Source organism: Balaenoptera acutorostrata, chromosome 1 (assembly GCF_949987535.1).
Source record: "Balaenoptera acutorostrata chromosome 1, mBalAcu1.1, whole genome shotgun sequence".
NCBI classification, from domain to species: Eukaryota; Metazoa; Chordata; class Mammalia; order Artiodactyla; family Balaenopteridae; genus Balaenoptera; species Balaenoptera acutorostrata.
The window spans coordinates 33,838,361-33,857,295 of NC_080064.1; the positions used below are offsets into that span (position 1 = coordinate 33,838,361).

Genomic DNA, 18,935 nt, shown 5'->3' on the forward strand with positions numbered 1-18,935 from the left:
TAATAGGGCTGAACACAGTAAGTTGCAATAACAAAATATATAACAATACTTCAACAAAAATTAATAAAGGTATCAGGATATTAATATTTAAGGAACATGCAGAATTTTAAAGGACTCTAAGAAGTTAAGACTGACATTTATATAGGAACCCTGAAAGCTGACTGAGAAATATTAACATTAGTTTCATTTCTAAAATCCTAGTGCGGAAGTACACTATTCAGGGATGAAAACCAAATGCAGTATCAGTCTGACTCCTGTTGTTTGATATTTTAATATTTCAGTTTTTATGTAGTTAAAAAATTTAGAAAATCTTTAGGTTTAATTTCAGTTCAATATATCTCATGAATAATTTCTTTTGGGAAAATCCCAACAAATTCTGATTTATGGACAATGGAGGTTTGTTTTAGTTCTGGATTTAGTGAATTAAGAAGTAACTTCCAGTTTGGTTCAGTTCCCATTCCTTCTTGTACTCATGTAATTAACCACCTCTCTCCCTTTTTGTTAGCGTGGTCTGCGGCCTCTTGATAAGGAGAGTTCGTCATGACAGCAAAGATGAATTACGTGGGCTCATTAGGCAGACAAGAGCACAGGATTCACTAGTTCATGAGACAGAGACACATGGAATTCTTTACCTAGTTACAATCTAATCCCTGGCTTAGTAATTCCCCATATTTAACAGAAACACACACACAAAAATCTTACCTAGCTCCAGGATGTCAGTAGCTTCTATTAAAGAAAAAAATGTTACAGCATAAGTCATCATGACGAACACACCAAAATGACAGAACAGTGAAATTCTGGGGTAAAATGAGGGCTTGAGAGCTTGTGTAGTTCAATTCTCTCATTTTAAAAGATACTCAGTTCATTACTAGTAGTTATGGAAGTACACCACCCAATTCTGCCTTACTCTTAAAAACTATGGAAATCCAGAGAGGCTAAACAACTGTTCCTAAAGCTATGAAGCTAATTTGAGATTGTCTGGACTCAGAATCTAAATTTCCTGATTTCATGCTCAAAACAAAGCATATTGCTTTTGACAGGTACCTCTACAAACTATATTTGCTTGTGCTTTAACCAGTGAGTTCTTGGTACACTCAGACCTCTAAAAACAAAGGTTTTATGGTAAGAGATGTCAAATTAAATTTTTCCATGCTAAATAGAGTTTTTCTTACCTTGATACTGGGATGCTGACTCTGATAGGTGACCATATTTATGTTTTCTAACATCATTCCAGTCTATTACTGCAGGAAGAGAGAAAACAGTCATGTGGAAAGTACAAGATTCAGTACTTCTCCAATTCAGCAGTATGTTGCAATAGTCTTTGATAAAATAATCAACTTCTGAGATTCTAGTCTAAGGAAATAATCCAAAATACAGAAAGAGGTTTTACTTAAAAAGCTTTAATATTGGTTATAATAACAAAAAAATTGGGGTGGAGGGGGCACCTAAATGTTCAAAACAGAAGACTGATTAGGATACTGCAATACATTTGTCACTTGACAAAGTATTCTGCAGCTGTTACATTTTTACAAAGGTTAAACAATAAAATGGGAAAATGTTTAAGTTATAACATTATCTGGTAAAATATGGGATCAAAAATTATATTCAAGGAATAATCACAATTATGTAAAAAACTGAAACCAAAGAACGCCTATGTTACGGACTGAATTGTGTCTCCCCCAAAATTCATATTGAAGTCCTCATTCCTCAGTACCTCAGAACGTGACTGTATTTGGAGGTAGGGTCTATAAAGAAGTAATTAAGTTAAAATGAGATCTAAATTTAGGGTGGGCCCTAATCCAATATGACTGGTGTCCTCATAAGAAGAGGAAATTTGGACAGAGACAATGATAGAGAAAAGACTATGTGAAGACATAGAGAGAAGACAGACATTTACAAGCGGAGGAGAAAAAAACCAACCCTGCTGAACCTTGATCTTGGACTTGTAGCCTCCAGAACTTTAAGAAAATAAATTTCTGTTGTTTAAATGACCCAATCTGTAGCCTTTGTTATGGAAGGCCTAGCAAACTTAACACAATCCTAAAAAGTTATCGCCAGGAAAAAAAAAACAGAAGTAAACACAGCAAATATAAACAAATGGTTATCTTTGGATGGTGGTACTGTTTTTCTCCCCTTTCTAACCTCAAATATTTTCAAATTTTCTATACAGAGTATATATTACTTCTATAATGGAAATACCTTTTCCTTGTTTGAAAATTTAGATTCATCTACTGACCCCACCACTTTCTCACCATTATTTACCCATCATGTTTTCACTTCTCTTCTTACCCAGCTCAGATTCCATGGTTCCTCACTAAAATCATTCCATGGCAAATACTCTTAACTCCTTCCCACCTCTTTTTTTTTTTTTTTTTTTTTTTTTGTGAAACTTGCCTAGTAAAGCCTCAACCCTAACTCTGGTGAAAACCACTTCTCCACCTATATCATGCCTAGCCCAATAGCTCACGAGTGCTAAAGAAAAACAAGTGCAAGCTTACTGGTCTCACCCTAAACTCATGGCTACAATTCTCAAATGCTACTTACTTAACACTGTCCAGAAATCAAACCACATTTCCCTACTATGTCTGCTTTTCTCCTTTCCAAAAAAATAAATTCATATATTTTTCTCTCTCCTCATACTACAAATATTCCCTCCTTCACCTTCACTCCTAGGGGATGACGTTAATTCAGCGTTCATTGAGAAAACAAAAATAATAGATGAGAACCTTCTATATGCCACTCATTTCAGGAAGATTCAGACTTGATCTTGTTTAGTGGTACATCCCCAAAGCATAGTACAGAAGCAGGTGCTCAGTTAATATCTGGTGAATGAATGAATCTACTTATTCATCATTCTTTCTGATTCTTCTTCTGCTGCTGTGGATGAAGCGTCTCTGTTTTTAGTCAACAGTCCACCCTACAATTTTTCTCTAGATCCCATTTCCTATCATCCTCTTAACGACTTTGCAAGTATTTCATTTCTAACAGATCGTTTGCATCAGTATTCTTACTGCTCCATCATCTCCTATCAAAACAAACACACAAAAATCCCAAACAAACATGCTCTCCCCCAACCTTCTCTTAATTCCACATATATGCTTCCTGCTATATCTTTCAATTTCTCTGCTCTCCTTCATGGGAAAACTTATTTTAAGAGTTGTCTTAAAGGCAATAAATTATTGCCTCCTCACTTCCTCACATTATGTCCTCATTCAAATAGGGTTTTACTGCTCACCACTCCACTGTGATTTCTTCCAAATTCATATTTCCAGCACTGGCCTCTTCTTGGAATTCTATGCTTACATATACGTACAACTACCTTTAGGCCACCTCTACATGGTTATCAATCAGATATTTCAAATTTAACATGGCTGAAACAGAACCCTATCTCTTGCCAAGCTGTTCTCCTTTTTGTCTTCCCCAAAGTAGTAGATGGCATCTCCACCACCTAGCTCCTCAAGCTAAAAATCCTTGAAATTATCCTTGATGTCTCTATTTCCTCTACACTCAAATTCAATCCATCAGTAGTTTCTGTCAGGCCATATCCCAAATCCATCCACTGCTCTTAATTTCACCACTCACACTCTAGTTTAAGTCACTATTATCTCTTATCTGGACCGTTACAACAGCCTGCTAACTTGTATTCCTGCTTCTACTCTTGCCCTATTCCAACCTATTCTCCACAGAAAAGTCAGAGTGAGCATTTTAAAACACAAGACAGATAATGTCATTTATCTGCTTAAGGACCTCAAATAACTTCCCACTGAGTGAAGGGTGCCTTACAAAGCTAGGCAGGATCTGGCTACTGCCATTTCTGTGATCTTGTCTGTTATGACTTTTCCCTTTTCCACTACACTCTAGTCACATTGGCCAGTGTCCCACTCCAAGTGTTTGCATTTTCTCCTGGTTTGATGTCGCCAGTCTTTCTAGTAACCTGCTATGTTTGTTCTTCTCTAAATCATGAATAAAGATTACAAACTTGATCAGGCTTAAAAATTGCTGACAGAGACAAAAGATATTAGGGTATCATAACTGAATTTGTGTTTAAAATTTTTCATAATTATTTTAGGTAAGGAAAGAAATGATGTCACGAAACACTATGTCAGACCTGCTCTGTCCAACATGGTAGCCACTTGCCATATGCAGCTGCTGAGCACTTGAAATGTGGCTAGTGTCACTAAATTTAATTTTGCTTTAATTTTTATTAACTTAAATTCAAAAATTGACATTTGGTGCAGTTATTGGGAAAATTTTTTAAGTGTGTTTGGAACAAAACTGGGTATGAGAATCTATTTTTTCAATGATAGATTTTTTTGAAATCTAAATACAGATCAAGTATTTCTGATAAAACTTTAGTGTCTGAATTGAGATTTACTGTAACTGTAAAACATATACCCGATTCTGAAGACTGAGTATTAAAAAGGGAATATAAAATAGCTCATTATGTATTTTTATATTGGTTACATGTCAAAATAGTATTTTAGATATAGTAGATTAAATAAAATATATTACTAAAATTAAATCCCCCCTTATTTTTTCACCTTTTTCAATGTGGCTACTAGAAAAATCTAAATTACATATGTGACTTACATTGTATTACTATTGGACAGTGCCATGTTGTCCAACTGTAGTTCAATGTGGCTGCAGCAGAAGGCATGCAAAGGGTATGATAAGAAAAGTGAAATGTGGTCATTGTCAGTGGCTATAATTTTTACTATATCTGAGAAAGCAGATCTACAAGCAAGAAGCCAATGGGCAAGAAGCAGAGGTGAGGGATGGAGGAGAGAATATACTACTGGCCCATGGGATCTTGGTTCTGGAGGCTCATTAAACCCTTGTTTTCCACATGGCTTGGCTGTTCAACCTGCTTAGTAATTTAAAAAATTCTAACTATTTCAGATGTAGAGGTAGAAGAAAAGGCTTTACAGAAAATATGATTTTAGTGTCAAGTGGAAGAGCAAGCTTGACTTAATCTCAGACAAAACAAGTCATCCCACCTAAGTAAAAACCAAGTAAGGGTTAAGACACAATAAACTAGAAAACTGTGCTTAAACATAAAGAGATCTTATCTTTAAAGATTTCTGATAAGGTTCTTCGTTTCTACAATACTAAAATTTTATTTAGAATCTAAACTCTGAAGTTTGTAAGGTAGTTTTCTACTAAATTCAACTAATACTATTAAAAATATGACTATAAAAAAAGGCAAGAATGCATACCTTCCAGAAATGACAAGTTTTAATGACATTTAAGAAATATAATACAAAGTGTCTAGCACAGTGCCTAACACAGAGAACAAATTCATTAAATAATAAGTTTTCCTTTCTTTCCTTTCTTAATAATAATCTCTTATAGAAATATTATAATATTATAGAAATTATAGAAATAATAGAAATTATTATAGAAATATTGTTATAGAAATATTATAATATGTTATTATATGTTATAATATTATAATACATTAAATATTATAATTATTATAATATTATAATATGTTATAGAAATTGTTATAGAAATATTTTTAGGTATTTAAAAAGCAAAACTTCCAACCTCCTCTTGCAACCTTGAAAATTGATGCTAATGACAAAAAAGACACCATGGTTAAAAGAAAAAGATAACGAGTGACATAATTAGTAGTGAGGAATTCCTTAAATTCACTCCTTGCCAAGTCTCTTAACCCCTCTTACCTCCAGGATGGGGTAAAAATATACTTACCGCTAGGTTGCATAGTCAATGGACTAAAAACTGGTCAGGGAGTTAAGAGGTTTGGGATTTACCCCTGGATCCACCAATACCTTGCTCTGACCTCTGACAAGTCAGTTTCTCTGTATGTTAATTTCTCCATCTGTAAAATGGGGGTGGGAGGAAGGGGGACACTTATTACCCTGTAAAGGACTGAGACTTTACTGGTACTAACAAATTGGACTACATTATAAGAAAAGTAGGACATTTAGATATAATGTTTTTGCTTATTAGAATATCTCAGGGTTGGATAGTACTTTATGGTAAGTACCACAGGTTAAATTGAACTAAGCCTCAATATTCACAGAAATAAAAAATATAGATATTTGCCACATTTGTTCCCATGCAAATACCAAATTTCCAACTAACCAGGTTAGGCCAAAAAATCAAAAGATACTAAAAATACATTAACACGGCGTTATAAACTGAATTACGTACCACCCCCGCAAATTCGTATATTGAAGTCCTAATCCCCCAGTGTGACTGTATTTGGAGACAGGACTTTTAAGGAGGTAACTAAGGTAAAATGAGGTCATAAGGGTGGGGCCCTAATCTGATAGGACTGGTGTGCTAATGAAAAGGAAGCGGTACCAGAGATTGACTGGTCTCTGTCTCTGTCTCTCAACACCCTCCCCACGAACACATACAGAGAAAATGGTCAGGTGAGGACATAGCCAGAAAGCCAGAAGGTGCTCTGTCTATAAGCTGAGGAGGGAAGTCTCACCAGAAACCAACCCCACTAGCATATTGATCTTGGACTTCTAGCCTCAGGAACTGTGAGAAAATAAGTTTCTGTTGTTTAAACCACCCCACTTGTGGTATTTTGTTATGGCAGTCCAAACACACTAATACACATGGTCATAGGACAAATGAAGTTATAGCAGTTCTTTGAGAGTACCTCATATAACACTATTCAGTTTTCAAGTTGTCCTAAAGAATCTTCACTCTTCCTTTTACTACAGTCTGATTGGTGGTAAAATAGAGCATAACAAAATAAAAACAACAAAAGAAAACCAAACTGGAAGTTAAAATTTTATCCTGTTTTGAATCACAAGACTATTTTCCCTTGACGATTTTAGGCAAGTTGTTAATTGCACTGAACCTGTTTTTTCTAAATCAGTAAAATAGGGATGCTCATCCCAATGCTACTTGCTTCACTAGGTCGCTGTGAAGAGCAAATGAAAAAATGGCTTTAAAAGTGCATAATAAAGATAACAGGGATCATTAAAGGAAAACTTGCTGTTTACTACCTTTCTCAGAGGGAAAGCTCAGATCCTGACTAATACAATGTATGTACTTACAAAAAGGACATAGGACATTAGAACCTCCTGTTACTAGTTAGCCCCTATGGATTCTCATATTCACGTATGGATTCTCTAGTAATTTGCTAGAATTACTTCTGCTCTGTCCTTTCTTCCTTTGGCCTCCTCTTATTGCAGACTGGGACCTTTAAAAACTTTGGTAATGCATTCTTCTCAGGAGAAGTAAAAGTGCCTGTATTAATTCCAAAAGACAGTTAATGACACTAAGGGGCTGGAGTAAGAAGAGTAACCTGAATCCTTAAAATGGATGTCTGGAGCACTGAAACATTTAAGAGAGTAATCTCTGGAATTCTAGAAAATATACCCTCTTTGATTTCTAAGAAAAGAGCACAAGAGCATATTCTAGTAATATCTAAAGTAATGCTGTCCAATAGAACTTTCTGTGATGATGGAAATGTTCTATATCTGTGTCATCCAATGGGTAGCCACTAGCCACATGGGGCTATTCAGCACTTGAAATGTGGCTAGTGTGACTGAAGAGTTGCATTTTTAATTGTACTTAGTGCTCCTTAAATTTAAATAGACACATGTGGCCAGTGGCTACTGTATTGGGTAGTGCAAATCTAGAGAACATAAAGACTCTGGTATTTCTGGAAACACTTGAGGGAAAGATAGTATGTAGTAGAAAAATCTACAAGGCCATGGAAGCATCCTTTCAAAATGTGATAAAACAATCACAATAGAGCATCCCCCGAAGCAAGGAAAAGTCAAAAAAATTCTTCATGTATTATATTAAGAAAAAACTTAGTTGTAAATTATCATTGTATATTAACAACAGTAATAATATTAATTATTAACATTATATAGCTATTATTTTTAAGTGTTTACTATGTACCAGATATCATGCTAAGTATTTCAATAACACCATCTTGTTGAATACTCACTAGTATGATACCACTTAGTATGGTATCATTACCCCTTTTTACTAATGAGGAAATAATATTCAGAGAGGTTGAATAACTTTCTGAAAGGTTACAGTCAGTAGAAAGGCCAGGATCTGAACCTGAACTATGTTCTTAACTACACTGCCTTCTCCTCAAAAACAAAACAAAACAAAAGCAAAAAAACTAACAAAAAATAAATCTTAACAAATGCTTCTAACATAAAATAGCCCAGCTTGGACAGTCTACCCATTTTACTACAGTAAAACTGAAGCACTGATGCTTATGAGCTTGATCTGTACGCTGAATAATATGAGGCATATCTGGGATTTAATGAGGTAAAACTAGATTAAGTGGAGGATGTCCATAGGTACCATGTTTCAAATATTCATAGAGCTTGGAAAATATAAAAGAAGTAATGCAGGCTTACATGCACATACTAATGAGACAGTGGGGATAGGCAGGAAGGGAAGAAGGGAACAGGGAAGGAGGAATGTTTCCCTCAGAAATGAAAACTGGAGAATAGAAAAATCAAAGGTACTTCGGAAAATCCACTAAGACAAGACAGAACTGCATCAGTGGTAGAGAGCAACTGTGGTTTTAATAAACCATAATCCTATGCTGATAAGCAGAGATCAAAACAGAAAAGCTGGAAGCAGAACACCTGTCCCACTGTGGTCACGGAGGACAAGCTACAGGGGAGGCAGGAGACAGAAAAGGGACTGGTCTGGGTTGTGCCACTGATTAGCCATGCCCTCTTGTTAGAAAGTATTCCTAGTGCCTCTCAGCTGATTCTCTGCCTCCAGCTCTTCTTCATTTATTTTTACTCCATTCGGAGATAAGGGTGATGAGATGGTGATATTCCTCTGGGATGATCTGCCAGAAGAAGGGGGAGAGGAAGCAAGCTAGGCAATCCCTTTCTCAAAGAGAGCAATAAATCCTGTCTTGTGCATGTAGCAGATGTGAACAAAGAAGATGGAACAGATTTCGTCTTAGCGATCATCCCTACCCCCACTCCCTCTATAGCAATTATATATCTCTGCACTTGCACACAGAGAGAAGAACCCCAGAGAACATCAATATTTCCTTTAACAAGCAAAACTGCTAGCAATGAATGGCTAATGAAAATGCAGAAAAGCCATAACTCCCTTTGTCTTACAGGCAATCCTACTAGACTTCAACTATGTATAATGTTAACCTTTCCAGGAGGTGTGATCCAGGACACAGAAGAAGCTAACGTTTTTTAGAATGCTTCTGCCTCATGTTTCTTGAACAGGGAAGAAGTTTAGTGGTACCAATGGTGTCACATCATACCTCCTGGAAGACATATATGGATCTGTTATCATGAAATAAAGAATGCGCCACCATCATCACCACCATCGTCATTCCAGTCAATATTGGGAATGAAGCAGATGACACTACGGGATCACCTACTCCCAGTTAGAACACTTTGAAGGTAGAGCTTCATGTTCCAATTGAGGTCCTAGACTCTGAATAAGATACAGGCATACAATCTCATTTAAAGGAAAGCAACAAGGATACTGAGGGTTTAAGGAACTGAGGAGGTTTAACTAGGAGAAGAGAAGACTCAGGAGAAGCAGGAAAGTTGTTTGCAAATATCTGGAGCGTTCTCACGTAGAGAAGAGATTTGCTTTGCTTGTTCAATATTACCCCAAGGGAGAGAACTAGGATCAGTGGGTGGAAGCTATAGGTAGACAGGCTTCAGCTCATTACTAGGAGGAACTTGCTGGCAGTCGGAGGTATCCAACAGTGGGATGAACTCTCTGGGAAGGGAAGGTATGAATCTGCCATCACTGAGGGCGTAGAAGTAGAGGTAAGATAACCTCTTGGTGGAAATACTAAATCATGAGAAGGATGAGGGAGGCTGGACTAGGTAACCTTTAAAGGTCCTGCCCAAATCTGAGAGCCTATAATTTTATGGGGGTATGGAGCTCCTGCTTTCATCATTACAACACTGTGCAACTTGAGGTTTGCAGCATGGACAGTGTACATATCTACATTACCAACTTTCTCTCTGAAGGCTTACAGAAGAGTGATGGGGGGGCAGAAGAAATAACAACAGTATCAGTACCATCACCATGATTTTATTTCCCTTCTGCATCTTCATCTACCACATACTTGGCACTGTGGCAGGTACTTTATATACTTTATTGCTAATCTTTGAGAGTCCAGCTAGGCTACTGTGAGACTCTGAGCTGGTAAGATATCGTCTTTGGTTTTTATTTTCCTCATTTGGAAAAGGAAGGGGTTGAACTTCACTATTCATTAAAGGGGACATTAAGGTCCCCTTTAATTTCCTTTATACTGTGAGTCCGAAGGGGGAGTAGCACTAGGGACCCAGCTCAATTATTTCCTCCCTATGCACCACAGCTTAACCTGGCAGATACTTTGAAATATCTTCCTTCTTTGGAATAATGAACAATGTGTGCCACCTTCATTTTACACAGTAAATACAGTAGTGAAAGGTTAAGTGTAAACAGAATTTTTAATAAAAAATTAAGTACATTTTGAACACACCACAATGGTTAGTTAAAAGAAATCTTTATAAAAATAAGTTCAATGTTTGCTGCAAAGTAACTTGTAAACATTTATAATTTGGATTTTATATTTTGGATTTTCTCTTATCACTTTGTCCTCCACTCAGTCTGTTGGGGTAATCAGTCTGTTGGTATGAACACAGAACTATAGGTTTGAAAGGAATATTAAAAGTCATTTAGCTCAATGCCTCCTCCTCTCCCTGCCTCTAACTCCACTAACCCTAGCCAATGCTTGAATCTTCTTTCTAACATCCCTACCAAGTCTTTGCTTACTCTTCTAGTGATGAAGATCCCACATCTCCCCCGGAAGTTCCTTCCATTCTTGGCAGTGGACCTTGGCTTTAGGGAAGTGATTCTCAATAGTTTTTCTATCTCAGCAACCATGAGGGAATCCCAGAACACTTCCATCCATAACAGTAGTTTCACATACATCCAAATTTTAATAGAGGTTCTCTCTAGAGAGCAAGATGGTGATGGGAGGGAAACTTTCTCTTTTCATTTGGTATACTTCTGTTGGTAATTTTTTTACACTGCATATATATTACTTTAATACATACATGCATACATTTTTGAAAAGTGGTCCAAGCGGGTAAATCTTTATCACAGTAGTAATGGGGGTTGGACAGGAACAAGTTCCGCTACAGGAACAACACAGAACAAAATGCAATGGTGTGTTATGATTTGACACCTCCATCGGCTGTTAATATACTCAGGTGTAGAGTGGGCACTGAATTGACTGTAATATACTTGTGGGGAGGTTGAATGCCTTCTAGCTCCTTGAAAACCATTGCTAAGCTCTATCTCAACTGAGTAAGCCAGCTCTTCAGGCATTTTAAGACAGCTTTCATGTGTGCAAGGAAAGTTAACTGCCTTCTGGCCTCACCAAGGTTAAACTCAATGACTAATGGTATAACGTGTCTCACTATGTAATGAATCTGCCTCTTTTTCCCTGCCATTCTGATGAATCCATAGTACACTCTTCTAATTGGACCCTCTGCCTTCCAGTACTATTCTTCTATAGTCTGTTCATTTTCTCTTTTTCATGATGGGAGAGCACACTTCCTAATTACTAAGACTAGTTACCTTACTCCAAGCTTATGGTTGTTTTTTACCAAATATCCCCAGATTTCCCTCCTCTACTATGAAGACTCTGCAGACAGACTGCCTGGGTTCAGATTTGGTTCTCTCATTTACTAGTTATATAACCTTGGCTAAGTAACTTTAACCCCCTGTGCCTCAGTTTCCTCATCTGCAAAATAAAGACAACAGCAGCAATTAGCTTATTACAGTTGCAGAAGTTTAACTAGGATACATATAAAGCACATAGAACAGTACCTGGCATACAGTGGATGCTCAATCAACATTAATTTGTACTGCTGCTTCCTTCTCCTTCATCATCATCATCATCATGCCCTACTACTACTTAGGAAACTTTCTTACTATAGGCCCAGAGTGTTTACTTGACAACTTCTTTTCATTAGATTTCTATGTTTCCTCTTTCTCAATCCAAAGCATTCTTGACATTTCATCTCTTCAACACAGTTCTCGCTGACAAACTGGATTACAGTCAAACTTTCCCACTTGGCATTCCTACTACTATGGCTGTTTTTGTTGCATTATGATGCACACTCATGCTTCATCAATTCACATTCCTCTTTTTTTCATACCTCTGTTCAAAACCTATCTTTTAGAGCAGGGAGTAGAAAACTTTCTGTAAAGAGCCAGATAGTAAATATTTTCAGTTTTATGGGACATATGGTTTCTGCTACAACTACTCATCTCTGCCATTGTAGCATGAAAGTAGCCATACACATTAACAAATGAACATGGCTATATTCCAGTAAACCTTTATTTACAAAAACAGGCAGCCAGCAGGATCTGGCCTATGGGCCATAGTTTACTGATCCCTGATCTAGAGGAATCCTTCCCTAAATAACTCCGCCTGGCTGTGATCATTCCACTATTCTACTTCAAGTATGTACTATATTTATTTACAAATAGTTATAAACTTCTGAGTATTTTTTACGTGGTCAGTCTTCCACTTAGACTAGTGTACAGATCCTTCAAGGAAAGCTGTTATTTCATTCATTAAACAAAACGTAGCTAAGTCTAGGATAACACTGAGTGTTAAGATAAGTCCCAGTCTATGCTCACAAAGAACTCACAGATTAGTAGGATAGACAGCAACTCAAATACACTATCATAATACAATGTGATTTTTGCTATAAGAGAGATTTGCTATACAAAGTGCTCTGAGAAAAGAGAAAGGAATGATTGACTTTGCTTGGGGAGAGGAGAAAAGCTTCACAGAGGACATGAAGTTGAGCTAGGATTGTCAGAAGAAAGATGAATAGGCATTTGAGGCAAAGGGATTATAGTATAAAGGTACTAAGACATGGAAATGGACCATGTGTTTGGACAACAGCCAGCAGCTGCTGTAAAAGGAAAGTGGTAGGGTAAGCTACAGAGACAAATGACAGGAACTGAGGAAGATGAGAATACAAAGGTAAGTACCAGCAAACGAAGAGCCTCATTTGCCATAATAAGACAATGGTATGTACACAATAAGGAGTCTGGTATCATCCCAAAGATTATATTTAAACATTCAATATCAAGATCTGATTTATTAATTATATTTTACACCCATAAAGGGGTTTTAACTTTTTCATATATTATTTTAACTTTTATGTATATTATTTCCAATGTTCATAGAGCATCCATACTTACATATCTATTAAATTCTGACTAATGATATGAACTAAATAATCTAAATAATGATTATGAACTTGTGATGTAGTGAGAAGGGTACGATTTAGAAGCAAAAAATTCAGGACTAAATCTTGCAGTTTATAGTAACAACATTTGGAATAAGTCTCTTAACCCTTCATTGTTTCCATAAAAGAGGAATAGCAACAGTCCCTATTTCAAAAGCTTACAGTAAAGACTATTTGAGATAATTACATGAAGAGTACTTTGCAAACTATAAAAGAGTTGTATAAATGACGTGCAGGATATGTGAAAATTGCAGGGTAAGTTGGCAAGAAAGGGTGAGATTTTTTATTTACTCAAACAGCTTTTTGTGACACATACACTCATACACAACACAGCCTGACAGAAGGTAACTCTCCATTTCTATTACATATAAGAACAGGTTCAGACCTTTTCGAGGATCTGATTTTTGCATGGTACCATCAGCTATACCCAATAGGAATTTCCTCCTTAGCGAGATGGAGAAATCTAGAAGCAAAAGATAAAAAAAAAAAAAAAAAATTAGAAATGTGAACTACTGTAGATCGAAGGAGACCTGCAGTGAAATTAGGTTTTAATCAGAAGAAACCAGCAGGTTGAACACCTAGAAGGGCTTCCCAAGGGTAGTAATTTAGTTAGGTTTCCAGTTTCCAGGATCCTTCCCTCAGTTTTTTGAGTTCAGAACCCCGATTCTGTTAAAAATAGAACATATTCTTCAGGGCATTAACAGGTCATGAAATAATAATGGATAAACCAGAACGTTACTCTATTAACTCACTGTGAGAAAGATAACAGCCACAAAACTAAAGTATTGCACACTGAAAACTACAAACAGCACTGAAAGAATTAAAGAAAGAAGTAGAAAGACATTTACGTTCATGAATTAGAAGACTAATGTTAAGATGACAATACTACCCAAGGTGATCTACAGACTCAAGACAATCCCTATCAAAATCTCAATGATGCTTTTCTGTAGAAATAGAAAAAGCCACCCTAAAATTCACATGCTATCTCAAACAGCTTAAACAATCTTGACAATGAAGAACAATGTTGGAAGACTCACACTTCCTGATTTCAAAACCTCCTACAAAGCTACAGTAATTGAGACAGTGTGGTACTGGCATAAGGACAGGCATACAGACCAATGGAATAGAGAGCTCTGAAATAAACCCTAATATATACGGTCAAATGATTTTTGACAAAGGTGCCAACACCATTCAATGGGAAAAGGATACTCTTTTCAACAAATGATGCTAGGAAAACTGGATACCCTCATGCCAAAGAATGAAGATGAACCTTTACCTTACACCATATATAAAAATTAACTCAAAATGCATCAAAGACCAAAACTTAAGAGCTAAAATTATAAACCTCTTAGAAGAAAACATAGAGGAGAATCTTCATGACACTGGATTTGGCAATGATTCTGGAATGTGACATCTAAATCACAGGCAACAAAAGAAAAAAGATAAATCGGACTTCATCAAAATGAAAAACAATTTGTGCATCAAAGGGCACTATCACATGGATGAAAAGAAAACCTACAGAATGGGAGAAAATATTGGCAAATCGTTTATCTGATAAGGGACTAATATCTAGAATTTATAAAGAACTCCTACAATTCAATAACAAAAAAACCTCAAACAACCCAGCTGAAAAATGGGCAAAGGACCTGAAGAGATATTTCTCCATTTATCTATACAGATGGCCAATAAGCACATGAAAAGATACTCAACATCATCAATCATTAGGGAAGTGCAAGTTAAAGTCACAATGAGATACCACTTCACACCCATTGGGATGATTGGGATGGTTATTATGAAGAAAAAAAAAAGAAAAATCATAAGTGTCGGCAAGGATGTGGAGAAATTAGAGCCCTTGTGAATTGCTAGTGGGACTAAAAAATGGTGCAGCTGCTGTGGAAAACTTTAAAAAGTTAAAAATAGAATTACCTTGCGGACAAGCTACTACCCAGACATCACTGGATCGTTTTTTTCAAGAGGGTAGATAGAATGGAATCCAGCAAGGAACCAGAACCTGTGCCATCAACGTCAGGCATGAGTGAAATTGCAGGTTGCCCTCCGTCTCCTATTGCTGATGATCCTTCAGCTCTACCATCTCCCCTGTCCTCTCCCTCCTCCAGTCGGTAACTCTTCTTGCCTGTTCACTTGATGCCAGCCCCTGTATGCCAGCTGTTGTGCTGTACTACTGTACTTTTCAAGGTTCTGAAGGTGACCATTCTCTTGCTGTAATGCCCGGGCACCACACTTTTTACCACCCATCAACACTTCTACTGCAGAGTGTCTGCATGTCATTGCTCGTGGAGTCGTGAGGCTTGATCCTCCAGGCCCATATTCCCTGGTAGGCTGGATTCGTCTGCCTTCAAAGATTTCTGCCCTTTCAAGCATTCCAGAATTTGCCTGTGTTTCAATGGTGCCTCACATTATGGAATCCTTTTACTCTTAACATAATTAGGGTCTATCTTAGGGACAACTGGTCCAATCCAATTTCCTTTTGGCCCGCGGTGCTATTTTGTATTTCCAAGTGCTTTCAATGAAGCTTCAAGTAGACCTAAACTCCTGGCTCCTAACTAGCCATGAATCGCACAATTGTTCATTGTTTGTTATTTGTGAGAAAATGACAGTAATTAGTAGAAAATTTAAAAAAATTAAAAAAAAAAAATAGAATTACCATATGACCCAGTAACTCCACTCCTAGGTATATACCCAAAAGAATTGAAAACAGGGACTAAAACAGATACCTGTACACTAATGTTCATAGCAGCATTATTCACAATAGTGAAAGGGTAGAAAAAATCCAAGTGTCCACCAATAAATGAATAAATAAACAAAATGCAGCATATACATAAAATGGAATACTATTCAGCCATAAAAAGGAATAAAATTCTGATACATGCTACAACATGGATCAATCTTGAAAATATTATGCTAAGTGAAATAAGCCAAATACAAAAGGATAACTACTGTCTGATTTCACTTATACTTGACAACCAGAATAGGGAAATTCATAGAGAAAGTAAGTAGAACAGAGGTTACCAGGGGCTGGGCAGAGGGGGGAATGATTTAATGTGTACAGAGTTTCTGTTTGAAATGATGAAAAAATCCTGGAGTTGGACAGCAGTGAAGGCTATACATCACTGTAAATGTACTTAATGCCTTAAAGTGGTTAAAATGATAAATTTTATGTTATATATATTTTAACACAATTATAATTAAAAAAAAAAAAACAAGCAACAGGTGGATCTGCATCAGGGTTTGACAGCTCCATTCAACCATCTCACAACAGGAACACAAACAGCTTCACAGGGACTTTCAAGAAACTAAGTCCTTGAGTCACAGCATTCCCTTTCCTGGGTGGTCCTAGATGGAACCTGCTATCAATTTTCTTTATGACCTCCCATTTAGCATGTTTCCAAGCTAGACTATCTTCTGATAAACACATCCTTTTATTTGGATAATGTTACTATCTATACACAGCATGTAGTACAGATGGGCTCTGGATTTGAATATCAACTCTGTCACTAGCTATGTAAACTTGAACAAGTTACTAAATGTCTCTGGCCCTCAATTTCTGTATCTTTATTTTTTAATTTATTTTCTAAATTATTTATTTATTTATTTATTTGGCTGTGTCGGGTCTTAGTTGCGGCACGTGCGATCTTCGTTGCCACATGTGGGATCTTTTTTTGCGGCACACGGGCTTCTCTCTACTTGTAGTGCACAGGCTCTGGAGCACGCGGGTCAGTAGTTGTGGCACGCAGGTTCTCTAGTTGTGGCACGTGGGCTCTAGAGTGCGCAGGCTTAGCTGCCCCGTGGTATGTGGGATCCTAGTTCCCCGACCAGGGATTGAACCTGCGTCCCCTGCACTGGAAGGAGGATTCTTAACCACTGGACCAGCAGGGAAGTCCCAATTTCTGTATCTTTAAAGCAAAAGTAGTAGTGTCTACTCCAAAGGCTTTGTGAAGGTTAAATTACATTCTCTATGTTAATGAATTAATATAAATAAGTGTCAACAGACAGAAATTACTTCCCCACTTCCCTAACTCTTCGCAGTATTACTGATCACTGCTGAAATCATAGTCAGTTCTCTGTCTCTTGGCTACATTGGCATCCATACAATCATCACCACAACTCTCTGTAACTTGGAGGCTTGCCAGTATCTCTATCAGAAACCTTCTCTCAAAGGCCAACATCCAAAAGAACAAAAACAAATGTAGACAAATTTTTCTGCCTACCTCACAAACCTCTCCTAGAGGAGTCTGCCCTCCCTGAGGGCAGGTAGGCTTACTTTATATCCCATGTATTACCTAGCAGAAAAAAAGAACTTTATCAATTTTTAAAATTGAATTTTCAACAATTCTAAGTTTTTTATAACAGGATCTTGCATAAATATCCAAATATACAAGTTCTATTTCTATACTTGTATTACAAAAACAATAAGGTAAAAACAGTAAGTATGGTTCTCTGTCAGTGATAAGAACCTAAGCAAAATATATAAGGTGTTACAGGGTGTGGTAGTGACCATTTCAAAGCCTGCTACACTATGGTGGGCTTATATTAAAAGTGCCAGAAATAACAGAATAAGTTCAATATCCCACCATGAAAAAATTCAATAATAAAGCTGATCTACCAGATAAAATCATATTACACAAATCAGAAAAATCTCCATTTAATTTTCATTTAAAAGCAAAATATCAAATCACCTAAAGATCAGAAAATAGCATCAAATCAAACTTCATATTCCTGACTTATTTCTAGACCACAGTGGTCAGACATTCAATTTCACCTTGTCTGAATGACCTAAACTCCTTCAACTACGCCAATTAGAACTGCCATCAGTAGATATTTATTAAACACGCCTAGGTATAAAATTGGAATTAGGAGACAGAACCATAACAGAACAAAGAAACTGAACGGTTAGGAAAAAAAATGGAACCATCATAGGAGAAGGGAACCAACTACGTGATAGGTTCTGTGCTAAATACTTTAAAAAGAACTTTTTGTTAAAGTATAATATACATACTGAGAAGCACACGCTTCATACAGTAGCCAAGATATGGAAACAACCTAAGTTGATGAATGGATAAAGAAGATGTGGTATATATACACAATGGAATACTATTCAGCCATAAAAAAAAAAAGAAAACTGGCCATTGTGACAACATAAATGGACCTGGAAGGTATTATGCTAGGTTTGAATAAGTCAGATGGAGAAAGACAGTTACCATGTGATTTTACTCATTATGTGGAATCTAAAAAAACAAAACAAATGAACAAACAAAATAAAACAAAAACAAACTCACAGATACAGAGATCAGATCAGTGGCTACCAGAGGGGAAGCGAGTTGTGGGTGGATGTGTGCAAAATGGCTGAAGGAGGCCAACTGTATGGTGACAAATGGTAACTAGACTTGTAGTGGTAATCAGTTTGTAGTATACATAGCTGTTGAATTATTATGCTGTCCACCTGAAACTCATTATTTTAAAAAAGTAAATAAATCATAAGTATGAAACTCAATGAACTTTTACAATGTGTTTCCAAACCAAGAAAGAGATCATTACTAGCACCAAAAGAAGTACCCCTTTGAGCCCTCTCCCAGTCATTACTCCACCCAAGAGTAAGCACTGTGTGGACTACTATTGTTAGGTTAGTTTTGCCTGTTTTGA

At 36.7% G+C, this 18,935-nt stretch overlaps 1 protein-coding gene across 17 annotated transcripts in view; it reads right to left on the reverse strand.

The window, feature by feature from the left end:
* SCMH1 (Scm polycomb group protein homolog 1) overlaps positions 1-18,935 on the reverse strand; it is a 200,242-nt gene that overhangs the window by 140,700 nt on the left and 40,607 nt on the right. For 3 of the 17 annotated variants that reach the window (XM_057546707.1, XM_057546749.1, XM_057546763.1), the window contains exons 2-5: positions 13,660-13,737; positions 5,713-5,842; positions 1,173-1,241; positions 703-726 (exon numbers count right to left, since the gene is read on the reverse strand). The exons of 2 other annotated variants lie outside the window; for them this stretch is intronic. In XM_057546707.1, coding sequence (XP_057402690.1) covers positions 703-726; positions 1,173-1,241; positions 5,713-5,725 — 106 coding nt within the window. In that variant the 5' untranslated portion in view covers positions 5,726-5,842; positions 13,660-13,737. Of the gene's footprint in view, positions 1-702; positions 727-1,172; positions 1,354-5,712; positions 5,843-13,659; positions 13,738-18,935 lie in introns of those variants that run through there. 12 more of the 17 variants (XM_057546788.1, XM_057546760.1, XM_057546704.1 and 9 more) reach the window with 9 other exon arrangements.